General features: G+C 41.4%; 1 protein-coding gene across 1 annotated transcript; it reads right to left on the bottom strand.

Annotated features, from left to right (window-relative positions):
- Positions 1–1,684: 1,684 nt before the first annotated feature.
- Positions 1,685–23,788, bottom strand: CALB1 (calbindin 1). Its single transcript, XM_028736561.2, has 11 exons — positions 23,573–23,788; positions 22,923–22,999; positions 17,502–17,573; positions 10,084–10,167; positions 9,921–9,977; positions 7,023–7,100; positions 5,665–5,720; positions 4,856–4,895; positions 4,690–4,743; positions 4,479–4,550; positions 1,685–3,085 (listed from the first exon to the last, which is right to left on the bottom strand). Exons 1-11 carry the CDS (start codon positions 23,652–23,654, stop codon positions 2,972–2,974), a joined length of 786 nt encoding a protein of 261 aa, XP_028592394.1. The 5' UTR covers positions 23,655–23,788; the 3' UTR covers positions 1,685–2,971.
- Positions 23,789–24,378: the final 590 nt, after the last annotated feature.

Below are 24,378 nucleotides of genomic sequence, written 5' to 3'. Positions count from 1 at the left end.
ACCAACACCGTTCTGCCTTAATACAGTCACAATAAGTGTCAGCCTCTGGAGGCCTAGGCTAACTTTATAGAACATGATCCTTTAAAGGAGCCAGAGTCATCAATGAAAATAAGGTTGGTGTCTTGCACTCTTTCTTCCATATTCAGACTTCTCGTGTTTTCTTAAGATGACGTCTATTTGAAATACTTAGCTTTTTGCATAATAAGGTAGCACCCTAATAGTTTTTATATCCCAGGGAGGCAGTGGGGTCCAAAATATCCTTTTCAGAGAAAGATGGAATCCTATTTCCAATGCTTTTCATTTGGGAAAAAGTTAAGCCCAGCACTGCTCTGATCGGTCTTGCATCATACACATTCACAGCATGAGGTTTCCCCTTTTCAGTTGAGCATGAAAAGACAAATCGATGGTTTAATTGTCAATCTAAGTTTAATCATATTGCCATTCATAATCATGCCTCTAGGCAGATATTCAAATCATTGTATCTCTTTCAGAATACAGTCATATTTTACATTGCATAGAGAAGTTAGAGGTGAGTGAGAAGGTGAAGAATTAGCTCACTCGGCTTGTAGCGGAATTGTCAAAATAGGCCACCGAACTTAACTAAGCCTCTTAATGCGTTAAGCCATTTTTTTTCACCTAGAGACACTCCTAATTTAGTACATATTTTCAGAAATGAAACAAGGCACTTGCTCGTTGGAGGCCATTTTGTATCTTTGCGAAATGACTTCTAGCTTTCAAAGAATCGTAGAGTCGGAAGGGACCCTGAGGATCATCTAGTCCAACCCCCTCAGCAAACCTGGAATATGCAGCTGTCCCATTCAGGGATCGAACCTGCAACCTTGGTGTTATCAGCACCACGCTCTAATCAACTGAGCTATCCGGTGGTGAAAGGATAAAATCAGCACCCTTCAAATATATATATATATATATATATATATATATTTATATATTTATATAAATCTCTTTGTAAGCATTTTAAATGGAATAAATTTAGCCCTGTTCATAAGCAGCGACAACCCCATTTATGGTAATTAACACAAATATACATGATTTCATATCCCTCTCTTCTAGATTTCTGGAGAAATTACATAGATTTAACTGGGATGTACAGCCACCACCTCTTTAACTTTCTAAAATTGGGCCCACGTTTTAAACCAAAGAACTGAACACATTGCACACATGGGAGTTCTAGAAGTAATGCAATTTTAAATGCTCGTACAATTGTTAATGTAGTCCAGAAATCTTACAGGATGCACTTTTTCAAAACGTTCAGGGCGATAATACTTGGATATCAGCGATTGTGTCTCCTTTTGCAGCCAATGGACATAATCCAGAAAAAAAATGAAAGGTGGTTTAAGTTCCAGGGCTGATAACTGAATGGGATGCCCAGCTCATGAACAAAATTAGCTGTGCTCATATAAAGATGCATAGGATTTTCATAACTTAGTCAGTCCTATGAATTTCAGTGGAATGGTGCCATGCATTGTTGAAATGACATGACTATCCCTGATTATCTCTCTCATGGAAATAAGGGTTTGGGCTAGATTGTGGCGACTGAGATTAACCTGGGCAAAATGCAAGCTTAACAGTGTTGTGGATCCTAGCTGTACAAAAGTGCAAGTTATTTCTTTACCACCTGACAAAGTAACAGAACATAGGAAGTAGACAGACTAGACACCAGCAGTCTTAGTATATTAAATTTAATTATAGATTACACAGAATGATGTAAAAACAGCAGTTTGCTAGAATTATAATATTCTGCAAGTGGAAATAGTTTTTAGAAAATGGATTGTTATATTCTCTGACACAGCAGCAATCGTTAAACATTAAAAGTTATAAAGAGGCCGGCTTGTGGTACCTTTTCTGCCTGCCTTTCCTCTGTTGTACACTTTTCTTGCCAAGCTTGCAGTTTATACAATAAGACATCGTTGTACCTGTTAGGCTACCAAGGTAGCTTAAAGGCTTCTCATGAAGTTAAATTCCTCAGTGTCCCAAGGTACTTGTGGCCTTGGGATCCGAAGTCAGGGGAAAATGGAAAGCTGCAAGACTGATAACTCGTTGGGAATTAACGCAATTAACTACAGCGCTGCTACATTCTCTAATATCAATGCTTGTTTGCCAGGAGCCTCGGACCTCACCCCCCCCCCAGTTGAAACACTGCGTCTAGCATCGTTTGCAAGGAACAGACTTGCTTTCTTGATCATTTCTTTAAAGTTTCCAGTAACTCCAAAGTCAGGGCTAACCTTTTCGGCAAGTGTGCCACGGGACAAGTCTGAAGTGGGCATGATTGCCACTCCAGGACAGCTTATAATAAGTAGCCCTTCCACGTCTTAAGAGTGGTTTTCCCTATGGTCCACTGACTTGAGCCGACAGGCAGCAGGGCAGCTCTGGAGAGGTGGGTATGAGTATAAGCCACAGGTGGAGCAGCTGTAGTCCTCTAGATGTTTTTGAACTACAACTCCCATCATGCCTAGTCATGCTGGCTGGGGCTGGTGGGAGTTGCAATCCGACAACTTTTAGTTTCCCCACCCCAGAGTTTCTCTCCACCATAGTGAGAAGAACCATTTCATGAATGGAGATCATTATTGCTGCTGCAGCCCCAAATGTCAAAGTACATAACAAGCCAAAAACAGTCTCCGTGAAATCTGAGTATTGAAATCTCCCACTCTTCTCTGTCTTAAGAGTCATTATTATTATTACTTTAAATGAATCGGAGTGGCCCAAACATAGACATCCTCTTTATCAACCTTGTAGTTACAAAAAACTGTACATTACAAACAGTATAGAAACAAGCTGAAAAGAATGCGCCACATATCCTGGCTAATTATCTATATGCAGTGTTAAATTTACAAGATATAAAAGAAAGTAAAGCCTACCCTCTTATAGTGCACAGTTATTGTTGTTGGGTTGTTGTTGTCATTTTTTTAAAGATATAATATATCACTAGTTAAGTGGAAGTAATCAGAGGGCTCTAATTCCCATCAGCAGAGAGAATGAGAGCAAGTTCTGTTCGGTAAAGCTTTCCTCCGTCGGACAAGGCCATGATGTTTTTCTTGTATGTTGCAATGTGGTTAATGTCTAATTCCTGTGAGGGGTTTTTGAGAGAGAGAGAATGCTTTATAACCAGCAGAGCCCAAGCACATGCACTTTCAGTATGGTTGAGAACAAAAATGGTTTTGAGAGTGTTGGCTAGACAGTTCTACGGATGATCTGCACACATGAGTAAATTATGCAACCACCTATGCAGGGCCAATGGTATCTGCCTCCCCGCCTCCCGCAACTGGTGTCCTTTCTTTCAGCAAAGTGCCAATCAAGGGGGGAAATCCCATACAGCAGCCCCAATCCATACGGCTGAGGTATCGCTCCACAGCACTGTGGAGTCACACTCTGGAAAATCTGCTCCTCTGTAAGCATGCAGGTGTGAAGATCAACTTGGAGTCCTGCCATTAAGGACTGCATCACGCTGCCTGAAAATATTTGAACTGTAAGCTTGTTCGTTGCTATACAGTAATCCACTCATGTGCTGTATCCTCTGGGCTGTTTGAAAGAGATGGTGCCAGTGGTTTGGGAGAAGGGGAACTAATTCTGTACTGAGCAAAACCAGGTAGTAAAGTGTCCCTTTTTTTGAAGCAGTATCATCAGTGCCCACTTAATACAAAGAAAGGCATAAGTAGTGTTTTTCTACTCCGCCTGCAGACAAAGGTCAGAGAATTGACAACACTTGCCCACTGAAGTGGTAGTATGAACTATACAGAAATGGGAAATAACTTGGGAGTAAAACTACTGCTGTTTGATAGGAGAAAGGGCTGTAACTCAGAGATAGAGCATCTGTTTTGCATCCATAAGGTCCCAGCCAGTTGTTGGTGTCTCCAGGTATGGCTGAGATCCTGGGAAGCCATGGCTAGTCAGTGTATACAAGGCTGAGCTAATGGCCTGACTCAGCAGAAAGTAGCTTCCTATGATACCATACCATCCAACTTTTGAGACCCTGGGTGAGTCATATGACCCACGCCTCGCTCTCACCCCCCAAAACACTTTTTTCCAGGGTGAGATCTTGCATGGCACTCAAAATGGCTGCCTTGATCTTGTGCCAAAAAAACAAAGTGTATTTTTTTTCCAGAGCACATGGCAGGTAAGTGAAATTAGAGTTATCTGTACACCTTCCTGCCATACGCCTGGATTTTCCAGGATATTACCAGGATTTCAAAGGGGGAATTGATATCTGGGGGGGGGGGGGGTGTCTCTGAAAGGTGGCGCTTTGTCCTGAATTTTAGACAAGCTAATTGAAAAATCATGTTTTCTTGATTTCTCAATGACTTGGGGTTTTCCTGGTTTTATCTTTTTGAAATATGGCAACCCTATCTTCCTGTTGTATCCAGAAACTGAAATATATTGAATTCAGAGCAACTACCTTAACTGACTAGATGGGGGAGGGCAGAGTTTAAGTGCACTTTTAATGGAAATAAAATTAGAATTACCGTTTTGTTCTTTTCACAGAGATCTTTCAGCAAAGCATCTAATTCTTGTTCATCTATGTAGCCGTTCCCATCCTGAAAACAAAAGACATGAGCAATTATAACTTTGCTTTCAGCTGCTTTCAGCTACATTGTTTTTTCTTGCAGAACACGTAAGGTCAGAGATCTTTTAAAAATAAAAATGAGTTATAAATATTGTAGGTAGTCTACTTACTGAATCAAATGTATCAAAGGCTTTATTAAATTCCTTCCCACACATTTTGACACCCTAATTTTAAAAAAAGAAAACAGGTATTAGAACAGTAGTGGTTTGGATCACTACTCACACATATAATTTATATTATGCATGTTCAAACTTTTAGGAGTATCGTGTTACATACCTGAAATTTAAGGAGAAAGTTTTCCTGTACTGGGAGTAATCTTTGGAGAAAAACACAAGCAGAAGTCAGAACAATTGCTCAGTGGTTACAGTAGGAACTTGAACTGCATATCTGGAAAATGTATAAAGGCAAACCTTTTCAAGAAACGAGAGAGGAGCTGACCTTGACAGCTGACTGGGAAATGGTTTACTAAAATGAGCTGCAAAACCCCAGTACATTTTTTCATGTACAGTGGTACCTCGGGTTACATACGCTTCAGGTTACAGACTCCGCTAACCCAGAAATAGTGCTTCAGGTTAAGAACTTTGCTTCAGGATAAGAACAGAAATCGGGCTCTGGAGGCACGGCGGCAGCAGGAGGCCCCATTAGCTAAAGTGGTGCTTCAGGTTAAGAACAGTTTCAGGTTAAGAACGGACCTCCGGAACAAATTAAGTACTTAACCTGAGGTACCACTGTAAAATCCTTCTTTGTAGGCTGCTTGTCCCATTCAAACTTTCCCTTAAATTTTATTTATTTAATTCACTTGTGGATTGTATTTTAGGGGGGGGGGGATGCAATATGCTTTGTAAACTGCTTTGATAAGCAACATACAACAAAAATATATATATTCAGCACATTTTCTTTCTACAATATAGGATTCGTCTTTGTAATGAAAGAGTTGAATACTGAGAAGAAGAGAGGTTTCTAGCCCAAATTTTTGCAGTTCGTAGAAACTGTTTCTCAGCCACATATGGCCATTTCCCCCTTTCATGTTTCATCTGCTGACTGGTGCTCATTTCATTCCCTCACCCTCTTAGAAGAATACATACCTGGCCATTTCAGTCAGTTCCAGTTTCCCATCATTGTTTTCATCAAACATCTTGAGCTGAAAAGGGAGGGGTTGTGTGAACATTTTTCTCTCTCCAATAACAGCAATAAACAACAACCAAAAACAGTTAACATCGTCACCTGTCTCTTAATGCCTGTTTAGTGCAAGTGAATTGGCCTCTAAGAGACAGGTGGGTATTTTAAAAAATGCCTTGTTTCTGTGGTCATTTTACAGTTAGGTTTCCTCAAACGTGCTTTCACCCTATGGCTGCTTTTATAACTCTTTTCATTGGGCTGCATCCAAAGTTCATTGAGTAAAGTCCTGCTCTTGGCTTCTGCCTGTGTCCCCAGAAAATCTGTTTTGATAGGTTGATGAGTCCTCCAGAAAAGCATGGAAGATGGTGGAGTGAGCAACAAAAGGAAGTGGCAGGTATCTACTATCTGGGGAAGGATTGTAGCTCATTGGAGAGCCACTACCAATCATTGTAGACAATACTGAGCTGGATGGACCAGTGATCTGACTTGGTATACAAACAGATTCCCTATGTTTCCCCTCCACCATTAATGGAAGCCTCTGCTGCATCCAAAGTTCACAGAAGGGGACTTTTGGATGCAATATATTACAGTTGTACCTCTACTTATGTATCCCTCTGGATACATAAACTTAGAGTTGTGAATGTGGCAAACCTGGAAGTGTATTACTTCCGGGTTTCGCCACATGCGCATTCGCAGAAGCTCTCTATTGTGCTGCACGCAGAAGCGGTACCTCCAGATACGGGACTTTTCAGGTTGCAGATGGACCCCTGGAACAAATTAAGATTGTATCTGGAGGGTCCACCGTATTTTGATTCGGAATAGTCCATCTTCATTGTCTTACCATTTTTTTAAAAACTGAGACACCTTAAGCACATGTCAAAACATTTCATATGCAATAAAAGAAGGGACGGAGAACATAAATATCACAGTCAAACAATAATTTGCCAAGTTAATAAATCTATTAAATTTGCCTCTCTTTTTTTGTCCTTGTAACAAAACCAGCCAGGCATTCACATGCACTGGTTTTCCATAGCAAGAGAAGTATTGTGATTTTGTGTATGAGAACTTGCACACACTTCGTTGAAATGAATTAAGGCTACATTGCAGCCATACCTGCTATGTTCCTTCGAATTATGGTATATCTATCGGAGTCTCCTTTTGCTACTTGGTATCTATGAAGCCTATGCAGCAAGCTAGTTCACAATTCAAATAAGGGATGGGGAAAATACAGCAGTGAGAGAAGATCCTAGCTTCTAGAACAGATACGCCTTAATATGTAGACAGGGAGCTAAGTTCACTGAACGAAATAGCTTCCTCCTCTTACCATGATGTCTGTATATTCTGACAGCTTTGTATCCTCAATCTGCTTGTTTGCTTTCTGCAATAGGTCTTTCAAAAAACTCTGAAAGAAAACAAACACGAGTGGTAAGTGTAAAAAAAGACAATAAAACCGAAGGAAGGCAGTAAGTTGCTTTGCTGACCTTTGAAAAAATACTGTTTTTCATCTAGGAAACGACACTTGTTTTCCCAGGAGACCAGTCAATTGTCCTAGTTCATAATGACATTTAAAATCCTTATTAAGCAAGAAGTCTAGAGAGCTGGGGAATTGCAAATGCCTATTGCCTGGAAGCATCTCTCTCTCAAGCACACACACCTGTTCTAACCTCTTAATATTAGTCTTTGGAGTATTGCTACTTTTCCTATTTCAGACCAGATCTGCTGCTTCTTCCCCTTAGTTGGGGGTGGAGAGTCTTGCACTAAATGGAGCAGAGATTGATTGGTGGGGGGGTACAAGGCCCACGTTGCAGCACAAAGCTGATGGAACAAGTAAGCAGTGATTCCCACGAAGCCATTCCTCAAGAAAGGCTTGTCAGCGTGGATTTGCTTCACTGCCATGTTCCAGCCGCTTTCTTCTTCACAAGAGAAAAAGAGCAGCCAGTCTAATAACAGTTTTAAAACCAGGCCCCTCAGTGGAGGTGGGGCAGGCAGATTTAAATCTAGAGCTTTAAGAGCATTCAGTGAGGGCAGAATTTAGCCATCAGACAGCTGATTTGTGCTCTTCTGGCAACTACCCTTTCGAAATTTTGTGCCAGCGTTCCCCAACCTGCAGTCTTCCAGATGGTTTAGATGTCAGCTCCCAGGGACATAGACAATGGGCAGGGGTGGCTATAGCTCAAAACATCTTGAGAGTAGCTGGTTGGGGAAGTATTAAGCCCACACTGGCACCAAGCCAGAGTAGTTTCCCAGGCCTTGACCTGCACCAAGCAGCCTGTAGGCAACCTTGGCGGATATATGAAGTTTCCCTTGGTCAAGCTTAACTATTAGTCCAAGACTGTTGGCCTTACAGCAGCACTTCCCACATCTCAAGCCCTTAGCACTGCTTCCCAAGAGCCTTTCAACTGGAGTTGCCAGGGACCTTGTACACACACAAAGCAGGTGCTTCATAGTGAACTATAGGCCTTTGCCGCCTTCTTCTGACAACTATGCAATCCACTTTGGTTTGTATCAAAATATCCAGAAAACTCGGGGATAATCAACAGGGATTTTCCTAGACCATCAGTGAATAACTTTCCAAATATTGGGCAGCCAGCCAGCCAGCTTGTAGCTCAAGACTCTCTAGATCAGCCTTTCTCAACCTTGGGTCCCCAGACGTTTTTGGACTACAACTCCCATCATCCCTGGCCAATGGTCCTGCTAGCTAGAGGAATCGTTTTGTCAATTTGTCATTATAGGGAAGGTAAAGGGAAAGGAACCCTGGACGGTTAAGTCCAGTCAAAGGTGACTATGGAGTTGTGGCACTCCTCTCGCTTTCAGGCTGAGGGAGCCAGTGTTTATCTACAGAGCTTTCTGGGTCATGTGGCCAGCAGGACTAAACCGCTTCTGGTGCAATGGAACACCATGACAGAAGCCAGAGTCCATGGAAACACCATTTACTTGCCCACCGGAGCGGTACCTATTTATCTACTTGCACTGGTGTGCTTTCGAACTGCTAGGTTAGGCAGGAGCTGGGACAGCAACAGGAGCTCACCCTGTTGTGTGGATTCAAACCTTCTGATCCACAAGCCCGAGAGGCTCAGTGGTTTAGACCACAATGCTACCTGCATCCCTAATTTGTCATATGACATGATTAAGTGATTTCCCTATGCATAGAAACTAGCTAGGCAGAGAGAAGGCTAGCACAGTGTTTAGCTTTCTAGTTAGCTACTACCCATCCACCTCTGCAGTGGTGACTACTCAATCATATAATCCCCATCTGTGATCTGCAGTGGGATAATCATGAACAGTTAATGATGATGATGATGATACTAGCAGGGCCATCTTAAGCATATCTGGAGCAGTGGTGCAGAGATCCCTCTGGCGCTCCACCCCCCCCCCCCCATTTCCCAGAGTTGTTGACCTTTTCCCAAGCCTCTGCGGGGATCACTCTCCTCCCGCAGAGGCTTGGGAGGCAAGCTGCCCACCCACCAGCCATATGGTTGACGGGGCACAGCTGGCGGGCGTGCAGGAGGGAAAGGGGAGGCTGCTAGCAAAGCCGCGCAGCTCCCCCACTCACTGGGGCACCCCTGAGAGGCCGGTGCCCTGGTGCAACGCGCCAGTAAACCCAATGGGAAAGACGGCTCTGGATACCAGGAGGAAGGGAGTAAATTGACAAAAACCACAATCCTTTTAAAAATGATACAGAGGTATGTGAGTTATTGTTTTGCAATATTGAAGATTCCTGTCGTCTTTAAACATTCACGGTTCTGTATCACTGGAATGCGAAGAGCACAGTATTAAGACTGCATTGGGTTGTGTAGCCCTCTAATTTGAATAGCTTCGACCCAAAATGCCTTGGAGACAGCTTCTTCCCAGGCATCTTTCAGATCTTCTGAAAGTGCCTCTTATTAATGACACCAGCCATACATCACGTTACAACAGCAAAGATTCAAAAAGATGCATGCCACCACAATCACCACAATAGGGGAACTTGAACTCTCTGCAGAACTGCCCAGATCCTGAGCGCCTTAAGAAACACTGCAAAACAGCCAGGGCCATTTTGAGGGGCTCAACCGTTAAGTCAGGAAAGGGCTTTAAAAAAACCACACCAAATTTCTTTAATATATTGTATGTTTTGCTATGTCTTTCTGTTCTTGCAATTTATTCTGCTACCACTCCTGGAAAAAAACCTTTGGAGTAGGGGCAGGAAATGCATATTAATAAATAAACATAGATAGCTTCTTACCTTAAGTTCTTCAGCATCAATATAGCCACTATGGTCACTATCATATTTTCTCCATGTCTGGAATTGAGAAGTTAGCCATTAAAACTAAATCAAGCACAACCAAAAACATTTCTTTCAACCTGGCAATTTAATTTTACAAAATGCAAAAATGTATATAGATTACCTGCATGAAGTCTTCACTTGATTTCAGCTGCTGGCACCTAAAGAATAAGAGGAAGTTTTCTTCTGTTGGTAATATCTGAGCAAGCTGTAAAAGATTTAAGACTGAATTATATCAATTGTTCGTCAAATAAATGTAATACATACTACGGCTTTAGGAGAGAAAAAATGTTTTAGAAATTCAAATAACTTGCATATTTATCAATGATCTGCAAATACCAAGTACAATCCACCAGGATTTTCTGTGCATACCACATTGAAACAAACTGTTGCACGATAAACTGAAATTTCGAAATATTCTATGTAATTATGCTGCCAAAGGAAAGAAGCAGAAGTTCAGTCTATAATATTTGCAGACAGAGCCTTCAGTGGAAGACGTTCTTCCATTCCACTTTTGGCTCCAAGCTGCTGCAGAACTTTAAAACTGCTGCATGTTTTCCTTTAATAAACCTGAATTTTGTCACAATATTCATTTTTTCCCCTTTCAAATAATGTAAAAGTATATGAAGAATATATCTAGTCCAACATTTTGCTCCCCCCAGTGATTAGCCAAATATCTAGGAGAAACCCACAAGCAGGACATGAATGCAATAGGCCCCTTCTGCTGTTGACCCCCTGTAACTTCTGTTCAGAGCTATATAATTTTCATGACTGAAAAGGCATAAAAATATAGTTTGCATTGAATTATGCAGGATTGTCCGGCAGCCGGCTTGGGGGCTATGATGGACTGTGTCTCCCTGGTGTTTGATGGACAATCAAAAGCAAGGCCAGCCCAATACATTTTTGCATTTGAGGAGAACTGCAAACTGGTGCCTCCCTCTCTCCTCCAGGGAAGAAGGGGCGAATAAAGATCTATATCAGGAAAAAGGGGGGGGGAGAGAAATAAATATCTACATTGGGATCTGTTGCCCCATGGATCCTGCTGCCTGAGGCAGTTGCCTCGCCTTGCCTCAGGAGTGGGCCAGCCCTGATCAAAAACTTTCTTTTGAAATGGTCTAATGGTTTCAACCAGCTTCAGATATCAAAGTGATATTTGGGGGAATCTTCACTGCATTCCAAGAATCCCTTTAAATTACAGTTTTTGATGGGACACAGATATGGAGGAAAAGGAAGTGCCCTGTAGTTCTTCCACTGCACCGCTGTCTCATAAACATAATATTCACATTTCACATCCAGCAAACTGTTCCTAAATCAAGAGCTCCTTTCTGCATCACCAGGACTGCAGCGTGTGAATGTTCTATTTCAGACAGGATGGACATGAAAGGGAACAGGAAGTACAAGGCCATTGTGCTTTCTGTCCCTCCCTCCCTCCCATCAGTGCCATGTCCAAAACTGTCCTTCAGTGACTTCTGAGGTTTGGACTTAAAATTATGTCACTTTTGACCTTCTCCCTTGTCCCAACCCCAAGTTCAGTTCCTTGCTTATTGCCTTTACCTGAGCTTCATGGCTGCAGTACACTGGGACCTTAGTTGTCCCCAGCTCCCGTCTCCTAATCCACAGGCTCTTGCTTTAACACATTTAGATGAGCTAGAAATAGAATGCCTTTGTCTGGAGGGTTGTCTTTGCAAAGGGTTTCTTATAAGCACAGTTCTCAAAGCATAACCTCAATATCCTCGTGCTTTCCTAAGTATTTCAGAAAAGAACTGTTCAAGTTGCCCAGACCAATGGGAGACGCTGAAAGCCAAGTACTGAATTGCAATGTTTGGTATTTAGATTTTTTTAAAAAAAGTAAACTCAAGGTTTTATTTCACATAAAAGAATACTTGAAATGGATGCTGACTTTCACATGAAGTTTGAGAGAACTAAGCACTCAGGCAAACGAACATTCTGGCAGCTGACAACCTTCTAATGCCACATGGGAATTCAAAATATTTAATTTTCTGCTTCAAATTAGAGTGGTGAACCAATGCTTTAGTAAAATCAATGCATAAGCTGACTCGGGATACTTCCACATCAATATGTCACTTTATCTAATGATTATCCCTCAAATATATCGATATATATTAAGAACATTTTCAGTGGTTGATATCAAGGTCCAACTTTCTATCTGTATTTTTAAAGAATGCTGCTTGACAATGAGATGACAATCTTTTTTTCACCTCTTTAATACAAAAATAACAAAGTACACACACACAAAAGAATAAAAACAGAGAAATGCTAAAAGTGCTCATCCACCATCGTAGAGAAGTATCCTTCCCCACCCTACTAAAAGGCGAGCACCAAAACAGGCCGTAAATAATCTCATATAACAATCTTAAAAACCTGGGAGAACAGGAAATGTCTTTGGCCTGGTGATTAAAAGTTGACATTGTTGGTGCTGCTTGAACTTCCACAGGGAGAGGATTTCACAATTGGAGAGACACCACTGAAAAGACCTGTTTTCTCTTTCTATTCAATTAACGAGAACAGAGGAAGCCCCACCAAAGCTATCAGAGCTTGGCATCATTGGGCACCTGCTGAGCCCCTCACCCAGTAGGGATGGGGAATCTGTAGACTTTCTGACGTTTCTGAATTGCAGTTCTACTTCAATCCCAGCTAGCATGGCCAATGACCAAGGAAGATGGGCGCCTGTCACATTCCCCATCCCTGAAGTCGGCTGCCCTGCTGCCAGCCCATGGAGTCTCTTGGCCCTGTTGCTGCTCCACCTTGTGATTTCTTCATCTTCACCTGCCCTCTCTGAATGAGCAAATAGTGAAAGGAGCGAGGAGAAGGAGCAGCAACCTCTGCACACATGGTTCTCTCTCTGGGAGGGGGCCCCCATTGGGCCCCCATGGAGAAGCAAGCAAATGGCCAGTGGCAACACAGGAAAGGAGGAGGGCAACTCCCTGAAGCAAAAGTCCCACAAAATCTGGAATTAGCACAGAAGCACAAGACAACATCCAAATGCACCCACCCCTCACAGTTCTGGATGTTTAAAATCAGGTGTGGGGAACCTTTCGCCATCCAGATATTACTGAACTCCCACCAGCCCAAGCGGGGATGAAGGGAGTTGTCGTTCAGCATTTTTGGGTGGCTAAAGGTTCCCTACACCTGTTTTAAAGAAATGAATCTTCCTGGGTTGACTTATTCAGTATTGTTTCCGAAATAGATGGAGACACAGACATCTTGCAAAGTTTATTGGGGTTTCTGTGCTACTGCAAGTGCTCCACTGCTGTGTATGTGTTCTTGCACAGAAGCTGCACAGAGTTCAGTAATATATGAATATAGATGACAAACCATGCTAATTAAGTCATCTGTCTTTACATCTCTCACAGGCTGATACAGTGATTATATATGAAAATGCAGCAACTGCAGCAATGTTGCCATCAGTAAGGAAGCAGCTTTAGAAATCGGTATGGATGTGACTTTTAAAAATTGCTCTTTATACAGTCTTTCTTGGAATTCTGCTTGAGAAAGATGGATCCAGCAGCCAAGATTACTTTTAAGAAACAGTCTCTACCTTTTAATTGAGATTACAGGATTCTGCTGCTGCCCATCTCCGTTTACCAAGCTGCAGTGCAAAACTCCAGCTGAAATATTATAGCAATAGTTCAGAGAATCTGCCTTGGTATAACCGGAAATAAACTGCTGCCAAGGCAGTCTTGTGTATCTCTTACTTTCAGCATTTTAATTTGTCTCTCTGAATGTGAACTTTTGTATGTTTCAAAGATTGGAATGAGTCCTTGTGGGAAGTTTTGGTAGAGCCAAAACGCTGGAGTGGATTATATAATCCAGAATGGATTCATCATGGCTCAGATCTCAGTGTGACAGGAAGTTAATAACGCTTTGTACAGCCTGAGTCTTCTGAGTAACAACAACACCCCTTTGCCACTCTGGACACAAGCTGGCCAGGTCCGCTCAAGACAGTGTGTTGCTCAAGTCAAATACAGGAAAATGCCACACTCATGTACATCCATGCACATCCAATGTACAGAAGATGTACATTTGAATCTTATTTGTACATCGCCAATGGCACAGCATCCTACACTGCACCAGAGAACAGCAGGCTAGCACAGAATTACACTCCCAGCTCTGTCCGCTCATCACTCCTTAGCACTAGCTGCCTCACTCTGTCTAATGGTAGGGCTGGCACTGAGACTGGCCCAAATGGCACTGGGGAAGATAGGGAACCAAATGGAACTACAGTATGCCTTCGAAGTCTCCAAAACACCACCAATATATTGTTGCCTGTTGTGCCGCCGGGTATTGTATTCTCCGTTACTGTGCTATTACTCCAAAGTTCCAAAACCGGTTGAGTCCTGGATCTGCTAAGGAAATAGCTGCATCCCAGCCTAGATTCAAACTGGTGACTAGTAAGAAAAGATGGAGGGAACGACAGAATTAAGATTCTAATGCAGAGAACTGGGCCAATCAATTACTGGGCGTGGATCATAGCACGTATTTCACATGGAGGAGGTTTCTGGTTCAATCCTCATTACATAGGAACCTAGTAAGCTGCCTCATACCAAATCAGGCCATTGGCCCATTTAGCACAATATTGTCTATGCTGATTGCCAGCAGCTTTCCAGAGTTTCAGGCAGGATTCTTTCCCAGCCCTACTGGATATGCCAGGGATTGAATGCAATGCAAAACTGGTATTCTACTGCAAAACAGGTATTCTACTGAGCTACAGGGTATACTGAGCTACAGTATACCCAGTCTATAGGATTCTGTATTTTGGCAACTGGAAAGGCATCTGAGAACTGGAGAGATGCTGCCACTCAGAATATTACGCTAGATGGATAAACAGAACTGGTTTAAAACAAAAACAACAACCCAACTTCCTATATTACGGAAGGGTACACTTGGTAGAACAGTTCTTCCACCAACACATGTATTACAGATCAACAAATTATCACTCATTTCTGCAGTCCCAGAAAAAAATCAGAACACTGATTATTAGTGCCTTATGACCCACACCAAGTCATACGCAATCAACTAGCCACATGGCAGCCTAGTAGGGAATCAGTAAATCTCATGGCTTTGCCATTTGACTGTATCTGAAAAATGACAGGGTTTCCAAGCACCACATAGGTACCATGGATGACTAATGGGCTACGAATTATACAGGTCTGCCTTTAGGAGTGAAAGTGCTGTGGAAAAATGTTATTCCTAGAGAGGAATTTATTCTGTTCTGTAGTGAAACAGGTTTTAAAAAATACTTCTTATGTGGATTACGAAATGAACTTCTAGTTTGCATTCTGTTCTGTCGTGAAATGATTAGATAGATAAATAGTGTTTGTGTACACCCTTTTAAAAAGCAAAACAAAACAAAACAAAACAAGGAAAAGGTATATTTCCAACATTACATCCCTTCCTCCTACCACCCAGCCACCTTTCCCTAGTAGAAAAAAGGCTATTGAATCATTCAAACATGGAATGATTGCAGGTTGAGAATATGAAAGGATGGGCTTTTGAAACCCCATCTCGGTGCAGGCAGTGACTTGAACAAATAAGCTGGAGTGCTGGGAGGGGGAGCCTTTTAGAAGAACAAGTGGCTTGTCAAATTCTACACATTAGCCCGAGGGCAATGGATAAAAGCTCAGGGAAGAACCACACTAATGCAGGCTCCTGAAGATGCTCCCAGAATTTCCTTTAACTTGAGCAGCAGCAGTGCTCAAAATGTCTTAAACTATTCAGCTTGCCTTTTAACAAGCTTAAATATTGTCTCACAAGAAAACATATTTTGGAAACAGAAGGTATCTTGGGCCACCTTGGAGGAGGAGAAAAATCACAGATAGCGAGGGGTGAGCTAGCCTGCATTCTTAAATGCTCCTTTAAATTAAAACAAAGCAAAGCAAACTACAACCCACACCCTCCTAAAACTGCATTTAGGTGATTTATGCTAGGAAATAAATTATGCCAGTCTCATTTTCTATTTACTAATCAAGAATGATGGTTGTACTAAAGATTACATAATTCTACATCGTTATCTTTTCTCAGAGGTAAGTCCCAGTGAGTTCAAGTGGTCTTACTCCTAAAGAAGTGATTCTTAATGCTATTTACTGCTTTTATCCTGCTGTATGGTTTTCTTTAGATTAATCTTCCTCTGACATTGTTTTTAGTAGTTCTGATGGGGTTGTTCTTTTTGCCTGAAGATTCATTTCCTCCATCTTTCATAGAATCTCTTCCCTTTGACTCTCCAGTTCCCTTCATCCTTTTTCAAAGGATGAGACTCTGCAACTAGAGCTGTCTTTTTAAATATCTATACCATAAGCTATTGAATCTGTCTTGAACTTTTGGATTCATAATTCACTGTTGAATCAATAAAAACAAGTACATCACTCTATGAATGTATTTATAGGACTTCACATGCACAACTCTTGTGAAGTTTCATTCTATGCACGTCTACTTGGACAAAAGTCCACATTTATTTACAGTCTACATCTTAGTTTTCAATGAATGGCTATTATAATATTCAGATTTATATCAGCAATCAGATACTTGGTCCCTATTAACCTTTCTTACTGACAGCAATGGCTATTGAGAGCATTCACAAGTGAGATAATCACATCATTCGAGAATCAACCTTGTATGGTTTTACCAGTGTCCAGTGATAAGTTATTGGAGCAAAATTAGAAACAAGAACTCTCATTTCTTGCCTATTATCACAATGACTGACATCTTTCTCAAGTGAAGATTGTATTTTTACAGTTATTTTAAACAACAGAAGCAAATTTCAAGATCAAGCTAAGCTGGTTTGCAAAGAAGATCTACTGTTTTCTATGAATGTTTAATGTTTAATGAATAAAGTTTCAATGAATGTTTAAAAAGGGCATTATATAACCAGTCAATGGCTGAAGCTGCTATACAAGACCAAATCCAACACACTGGGCATGATCTATCCATACCTAAGCATGTTTAGGCCTCACTGAGCAATATGCAGCAAACTCCAAAAATGAAACAATATCATTCTTCATATCGTTGTTGACTCAAATTAAGTCCATACCGGAAAGGTTTTTGCTGTGAGGTTTCCATTGAAAAGCAGTTTTAGAAAATGTCAGCCTAAACAAGATACTATTCAAGCAGCTAAACATTTTTGGCAATTTGAATTTCTTAAAAAGAGACGCCCCCCTTTTGTCTCTGCTTTGATATTTCTAACCTGTTTTCTGTGATGATTTTGTTTATGCTTGATTTTGCATTTATTTTGTTGTTGTTGTTGTTATGCAAAACAGTCTCAAGATTAAATGCCATCAAGAACTGAGTTGTTGTTGTTTACATGGATAACTTCAGAATGAAAACACTGAAATGTTTTCGTAATAAAATGATGATAAGTTCATAAATTTCATAATAAAAGATAATAAAATGAAGAAAACCATTTCCCAAGAAACATCAAAAGCAAATAATACAAATATTTGCAGACAGGCTTATATCACTGCAGAACTATGACCAACATGAATAAACAAATTCATTAAATGGCAGTAAGTAAACCAGTTAGCTTACCTCTACAATTCCTATCTTTCCATCAGAACTTGAAAACTGGTCCACAAATTTTTTCATTTCTGGGGTCAGGTCCTATAAATGTGCAGTACAATGATTATTACTTAAAAGAAAGCCAAAGACACAATCCATTGCAGGAATGTCTCCTGCACAATTTCCACAGAAATGAATGGTGCTAAAGGAGCTTCCCAGAAGGTTGTACCCTATGCAGTTTCTTAAAACTAAGGAGTCATATAATTAATTACGAACGTATCCTGTTGGTTCTGCCATGTCTAGTAATATCCTGAGCCTAAAACCATGTGCCTTAAGGGCTTTAACTGCTCCAAAATTAAACACTAAGCTGCAGAATTTCTTCTTTCAGATTTTCCAGAATGTTGTTAAATATAAAGTTATACACAGTGGCATATAATTTTTTTTTATATCCAGAAATGAATGCAAAAACATTGACTATTGTGCTTTCCCGCCATTTAAAGTCTCCCCACCCCCCTTTCTTGGTGATACTTGCATCGCTTTGCAAAAAGGTGTGAAAAACGGGCCACAGCCATGTTGCTGAGGCAACCAGGTGAGCACTCCTTCAGTCCTTCCTACTTGACTAGTTGGGACAGGATATGGATCGACATGTGCATTTGGATTCATATCCAAATGAATATTCCATTGGAAATGATGCAGTCAGTATGGGATACATCCTCACCTAAATATGCATCTCTATCATTCATTCTACCCTAGATGGGCAATGGGGGCAGAGTCCCTCTTCCTTCCCCATTGAGAGTGTGGGCAGTGGGAGGGTTCCATTTGCACTCAGTGATATCATCACACAGTAAAATCTGATTGGTTACATAACCCCATGATGCCACCATGTTCTTGACAGTATCTCCGAGAAAAGAATCATGCAATGAAGAGGACTTTTCCAGTAAAAACCAAAATTAGCACTAGCTGACAAAGAACAAAAAGGACACAAACAGGCTGGAGGAAATGTGTAAAAGAGGAAAAGGTTGAGGTTTTCCACTCACAGTTTCACTTGCCTTAGAACAGCTGTTTTTCCTTACAAAAATTCAACCTCACAAAAATTCAGCCCAATTTAAACATGCAATTGCCCTCTCTTTCTCTCTCTCTCTCCCCCCAGCTAACACAGAGATGATTAAAACTATTTCCAAGCAAGTAAATATATAAAAACTATTAAGTTTCTAGAGCATTAAGTTTCTTAACTCATAAAACAACATCAGTATAATTCATTTTATGTTATGGTGAATGTCCAAAATTTGTCCTGGTTTTACATTCATGCATGAATTCTGACCATCTCAGACAAATTTAATAAATGTATGTGGAATGCCATTTTATGAACATATAGCAGTGAATGTTGACAATCACATTGAACCGACTGTCAACTCTGACAGATGTATCTCTGAGTCTTTTGACGTTTATGAAATTTGTCTGGGCTTGTCCGCATTCACTTGTCACTGTTAACATTGATCAAATTGTGGACACTCACAGTAGCATACACTGTCTCTCATCATCACTACAAATTTCATTCAAAAGGAGTTTGTTCATAATAACCATCGGTGTTTTCTTCAGTTTAATAAACAAAAACCTTCCTTCCACAGTTCCACTACCTGGCTATGAGATGAATCACATATCTAAGATGAATCACATATATGAGACAGTGGTCCATTGTCAACTGGGTGTCAATGTCTGTATAGTCTGAGCCTGTGTATGGACTCAAAAGTGAGTCATACTAAATTCACAGGGACCTCTTCCCAAGCAACTGTGCGTGAGACTGCAGCCTTTGGACTCAGAGCCTAAGGATGTTTTTTTGGAAGTCAGCCCCACTGAAATCAGAGGCACTTCCTCTTGAGAAACTTGCATAGGACCAGGCTGCTAGATGCCCTGCACCGCTGAATTCACTTCCATTTTCCTACCAGAAATCCACACTAGTTATTTCAAATGTGCAGTGAAAACAAATAACACTCTATTCTCAAAGATACTGAAGTGAAAAAGATTGCTACTGGCAGGTATAAAATTAGCACAACTATGGAAGGCATCTACAGGCACCGCTGAAATATTTTCTTAGATCTTATTCGCCATGAATAATAGATCCCCGAACAATGCACACTTCGCTATGGTCTATTTCCCAATTCTGTGGTGAGCAGTTTGAGTTTTTAATGTGTGTGTCCCACCCCCATAAGAAAGGTGTGTTTGTATCCTTGCATGCATTGTACTGAAATTCAAGCAAGTACAGCAAGGTGGGTAACTCAGCAAGGGGACCTCTACCACTCTTTGTATTATTTGGGAGGAATGGAGTGTTCCACATGGAGTTCAGGCACCTATACTGCAGAGGCATTAAAGCCCAGAAAGGCCATTGGGTCAGCTCCAACATCTCCATCTCCTCCCTGATGTCCACATAGTGAGGCCAAACGTCTGAAGGAAAGATTCTTCATGTGTACATTTGAACATGCTTGGAATCACCTCCCAGATCAGGGACTCTAAGCAATCAGAACCACGATTTCAGGGAGGATTCTAAGGGAGTTCAGTTGAATGCATGAAGATCCCTTCCTTCAGGCCTTCCTGTTCAATGTTGAGAGGTTAAAGAGGAGCCCCTGAGGAGCTGCCACCCCAATACTCCATACTTTATTCCTCCATACATTCTTTGAATGCCCAAGCAGGGCTTAAGAGAAACATAATGATTATATTATATCCAAGCTACAACTAGTTAATGATTAAGCATCAAGTTGTTACTAAGCAGCTGTGTTCACACTTCATTGTACTGGGCACTTGTCAGTCAGGCATAAAGCACAACTGAAAGCAGATCTTAAGACAAATCTTCCCCAGAAGTCTTTGGGAATTGTTTCTGGGCAGCAAGATGATGCACAAAGCAATGCATTTTCAGAATTTATTGATGAGGTAAATTTGAAGCATGGAAGATTAACTATATAGATTTTTGGAGCTTCTGAAACATCTTCCTTTACTATGCATACAGTCCAGTCCTATGACTGTTATAAATACTTAAGACTCACCAAACTCTGTGAGACTTACTCACAAGCAACCATACGTAGGATTGTAGAAGCCTTATTTTCTTTAATTTATTAGGGGTTAAGAATTGCAGAAGGAAAGAAGTTCTCCACAGGGCGGGGAGGGGGCAACTTTGGCAGACCTACAGAATATACGCTGCATATCCTACAGGGGAGTATTCATTTTCACCCATTAATCCTACCCACCAAGTCTATGCCAAAACATAATTAAGACAAATATATTACAAGTCATGAATATTGAGAGGAAAGAGAATTAAACAGTCTTTTTTAAACAACAAAAATCCAAAAAAATGGAAATATAGACAAGATATGCAAGGTGAATGAGATTTAAATTTAAGTTGTAAAACTGCATTAAGTACTGTTGTTAAGGGAAAGGAACAAGAGCTTTCTGAAATGCAAGCAAAATTGAAGTTTTTGTTGTGTGTGTATGAAAATAATGGTAAAACCACAAAAATTGCTTAGAACATACATTAATTTTGCCCCACACCGCTTTTGAGAAAGGACACGGAACTCAAAAGCTGCTTGAAATAGTATCTAGTGAAACAAGTTGTGTGAACGAAAGAAATATCTGCAAAACAAGCCTTTCAAATCCAAGAATCAGCTTAGATTTGAAACCACTGATAGTCTGACATGCATTAGTCCAGGAAAGGAGAAAAGCTTCAAGGATCAAGAAGCTAAGAATGATCCAATGAGAGAACTGAACTTTTGGTGCTGTTCTTTTCAGAAAATTCCAGAAATAGTCTTGTCCAGAAGCAATGTCAATGGAAAACTGAACAAGAACACCTGAGCACTTTCAAAGCAGGCATAAAAAGGGAAATATAACACTGTGGGTGGCACAAAAGAATGTGCCTACAGAGATTTTATATATCACTTTGAGAGCACTTGAATTTGTTAATAGGAGTCTGACACCATTTTCAAACCTGGGGGAAAATGGGACGAACGCCTTATAAAAAATGCAATCTTTTCAGTTGAATGAAGAACTTATTAAACAGAGAGTAGATTTAATAGTAATTGCTTCTAAAAATAAATTATGAATGTGTTTTTCTCTTATGGAGATGTAGACAATGACACATATTGGAAAGGCAAAAGTGAAAACAGTGCAGAAACCTCAAAAATAAAAAAATATATATATGATAGGAACCAGCCATCACTTCATTTGAAAAATAATTGAAGTTATTACAAATCCATTTTTGCATTGCATCTTCAGGTTCTTGATAGCAATCATAAATATGTATTTTATAATGCTTGATTACAATTTTTGTAGGCAGCCTCAACTGTACACAAATAAATTGTAAACTTGTAGATAGACCCAAACTTTTACTTATGCAGTCAACTCACAATCATTAAAGGACAGCTCAAATGTATTTTAATATTGGAATAGTCTTACAGGAACTGTGTAAATATTTTACAAATACACATCCTTGGTAATATACAACATCAGTCAAATTTGAAGTACACTGAACAGTTGAATTCAATGATCTTAAATTCATTGATATCAGTCAGTCTATTCCAAGTGTGACTTGGTCAGATATCACTGGATAACTTCAGCTTTATTTCAAGGGACACTGACTATCTTTCACAGCTGAGCTCTCTTAATTGGATTTTCATTGTATTTGGCACATAATCTTAAGCCTGACTCTCAATACTTCATTTTTCTTATTTCTCTGAATGATATATTCATTAACTAGCAAGCCTATTTTCCCATTTCCTTTTCCGATAAGAGATAGTTTCTTATTTCAAACAGGGATAGCAGTTAATATGTTTTGCATTATTTTAAAACTTTTTGCTTAAAATTCCCAAACATCTCCTACCTTTAATGCCAAATAACACATCAATGATTACCAATTTAATCACCCCCATTTCCCCCAGTAAACATGTTCATCACCTGCAACAGTCAGATAGCCCTGTTTTGTGCTAATATTCCACTATCCTAAAACCAAACTATTATCTAATACAGTATCTAGTTAGTTCTAGTTACAACTAATCTGCAGATCTGTTTATTGGCCACCAAGGGGCAGAAATGTATTTCAGCCAACATATTAACAATGCATCCAGCTAATTTTGAATTTCTTCTTAACCACTGGGGTGGGGAAAACAGAGGAAGCAACAGAACAATCGTTTCCTTGCACCTTTTTGTACATCACTTGAAGAACTCCAGTATCACCTGGTTTACTCTTGTAGAAGGACCCAAGAAACTTTCTTATCTAATTTCCATCTCCCCCAGATTTCCCAATGTCACTTTTCCTTTGATAATCGCTAGGTCATATTCACCTGCACTTTACACCAGCGGTATGCACCCAGAACGGGTGCCGCCTCGTTGCTGGAGTTCACCTGAGGATAGTTCCTCTACTTTAATGAAGATGAGATAAAGCAATGGGGGAAAGAAATCTTAACATACCAAGCCCGCTTTCTTTCGCGCCTGCTGCAATTCCTGGATAAAACACTGCAGCTCCTTTCCATCCATGTACCCATTGCCTGCAACACAAAGAAAAGGGAGAGCATCGCTCGTTACAGCTGCGGAGGTTTAGCTCACTCTCCCTTACCAGCTGGAAAAGGTGGGGGGAAGGGGGGCACTTGCGCGTTGAAAAACAGCGGTGCCTTTCAACGTGTTTACAGAACTTTCATCTCTCTCTGTCCCCAAGAAAAGCAACATCGCCAGGTAACTTCTAAGGCTATGCATTCTTTATTGAGTGGGTGCGCTTGAACTTTTGAGGTGCCTCCAGAGAGGAAAACGAGGAACCCTGCTCCCAAGAGGGTCCGCTCCCAAGGCACCCAGAGACAGAGAGACAGAGAGAGAGAGACGAACGGTGCAGTTAAGTCTTCGCAAACGCTTCCCGGTCGTTGCAGCCCGCGGGCAAAAGTTCTGGCGCGCGCGCGGGGCAAAGTTTTCCTGCGCGCGGCAGAGGAGTGGCGAGGAAAGTCCTCTTCCCCCCGGGGGCCTCTGTCTCCCCTGCCCAGCTGAGCCCACGGAGCCCCTCTCCACCCGCTCTTGGGTGCCAAGGTGGGACAGGTTGAGAAGAAGGGGTGGGGTGGGGGGGTTGTAGTCACCATCAGCGTCGTAATGACGCCAGATCTCGAAAAACTGGCTTGCTGAGATCTCCACGCCTTGTAGGTAAGTCTCCGCGGCCATGGCGTGCACCTTTGGGTAGAGGAAGGAGAAAAGGCGGCGACTGGTGGTGGCGGTGCTGCTGCAGCTGCTGGAGATGTCGCTGTCCGCGGTGCTGACTCTCCGCCCGGGCTAGTCACTCCTGGGCGATCTCCGCTGAGCGCGCTCTATTTATCCAGTGCTCCACTCGCCGAGCCACGCCTCCCGAGCGCTCCCTCCCCCCTGCTATCTCCTCGTATTGTTCCACCTCGGTTGCTCTTCCCCGTTCACAAAAGGAGAGGAGGCAGCCTGCCCCTCCCCCCCCCCACACCACTAGGGACCCAAAAGTGTTAATAATTACACCGGTGACATCATGGAGGTGTTGGGTGGAAAGTGATAAGGATGGCCCAATTCAGTTTTTTCCTTCCTCTTTGCTTACCAGTTCTGGTCTAGGCCAAAGGTCCAGCTAGACCAGGGTAGCCAATGCAGTGTCGTCCGGTGTTGTTGGACTCTGACTCCATCAGTCTTAGCCAGTGCAGCCACCGGTCAAGGATGATGGGGGTTGTGGTTAGTATCTGAAGGGCACCGCGTTGGCTACCTCTGATCTGGACCAACATCCTGTTTGCTGTTTTAACTAGTGAGATGCCCACCAGCAGAATAGAAAAACAGCCTTCCTATTCTGCACCCCAGGAAGAGGAATCCTGTGGTATACTGCCACTGAACTTGGAGGTTCTGTATAGCCGCTATGGCCCATAGCCATTGATAGACT

Source organism: Podarcis muralis, chromosome 8, assembly GCF_964188315.1.
Source record: "Podarcis muralis chromosome 8, rPodMur119.hap1.1, whole genome shotgun sequence".
NCBI classification, from domain to species: domain Eukaryota; kingdom Metazoa; phylum Chordata; class Lepidosauria; order Squamata; family Lacertidae; genus Podarcis; species Podarcis muralis.
The sequence above is the reverse complement of the archived record's forward strand: the minus strand, read 5'-3'. Positions and strand labels throughout refer to the sequence as shown.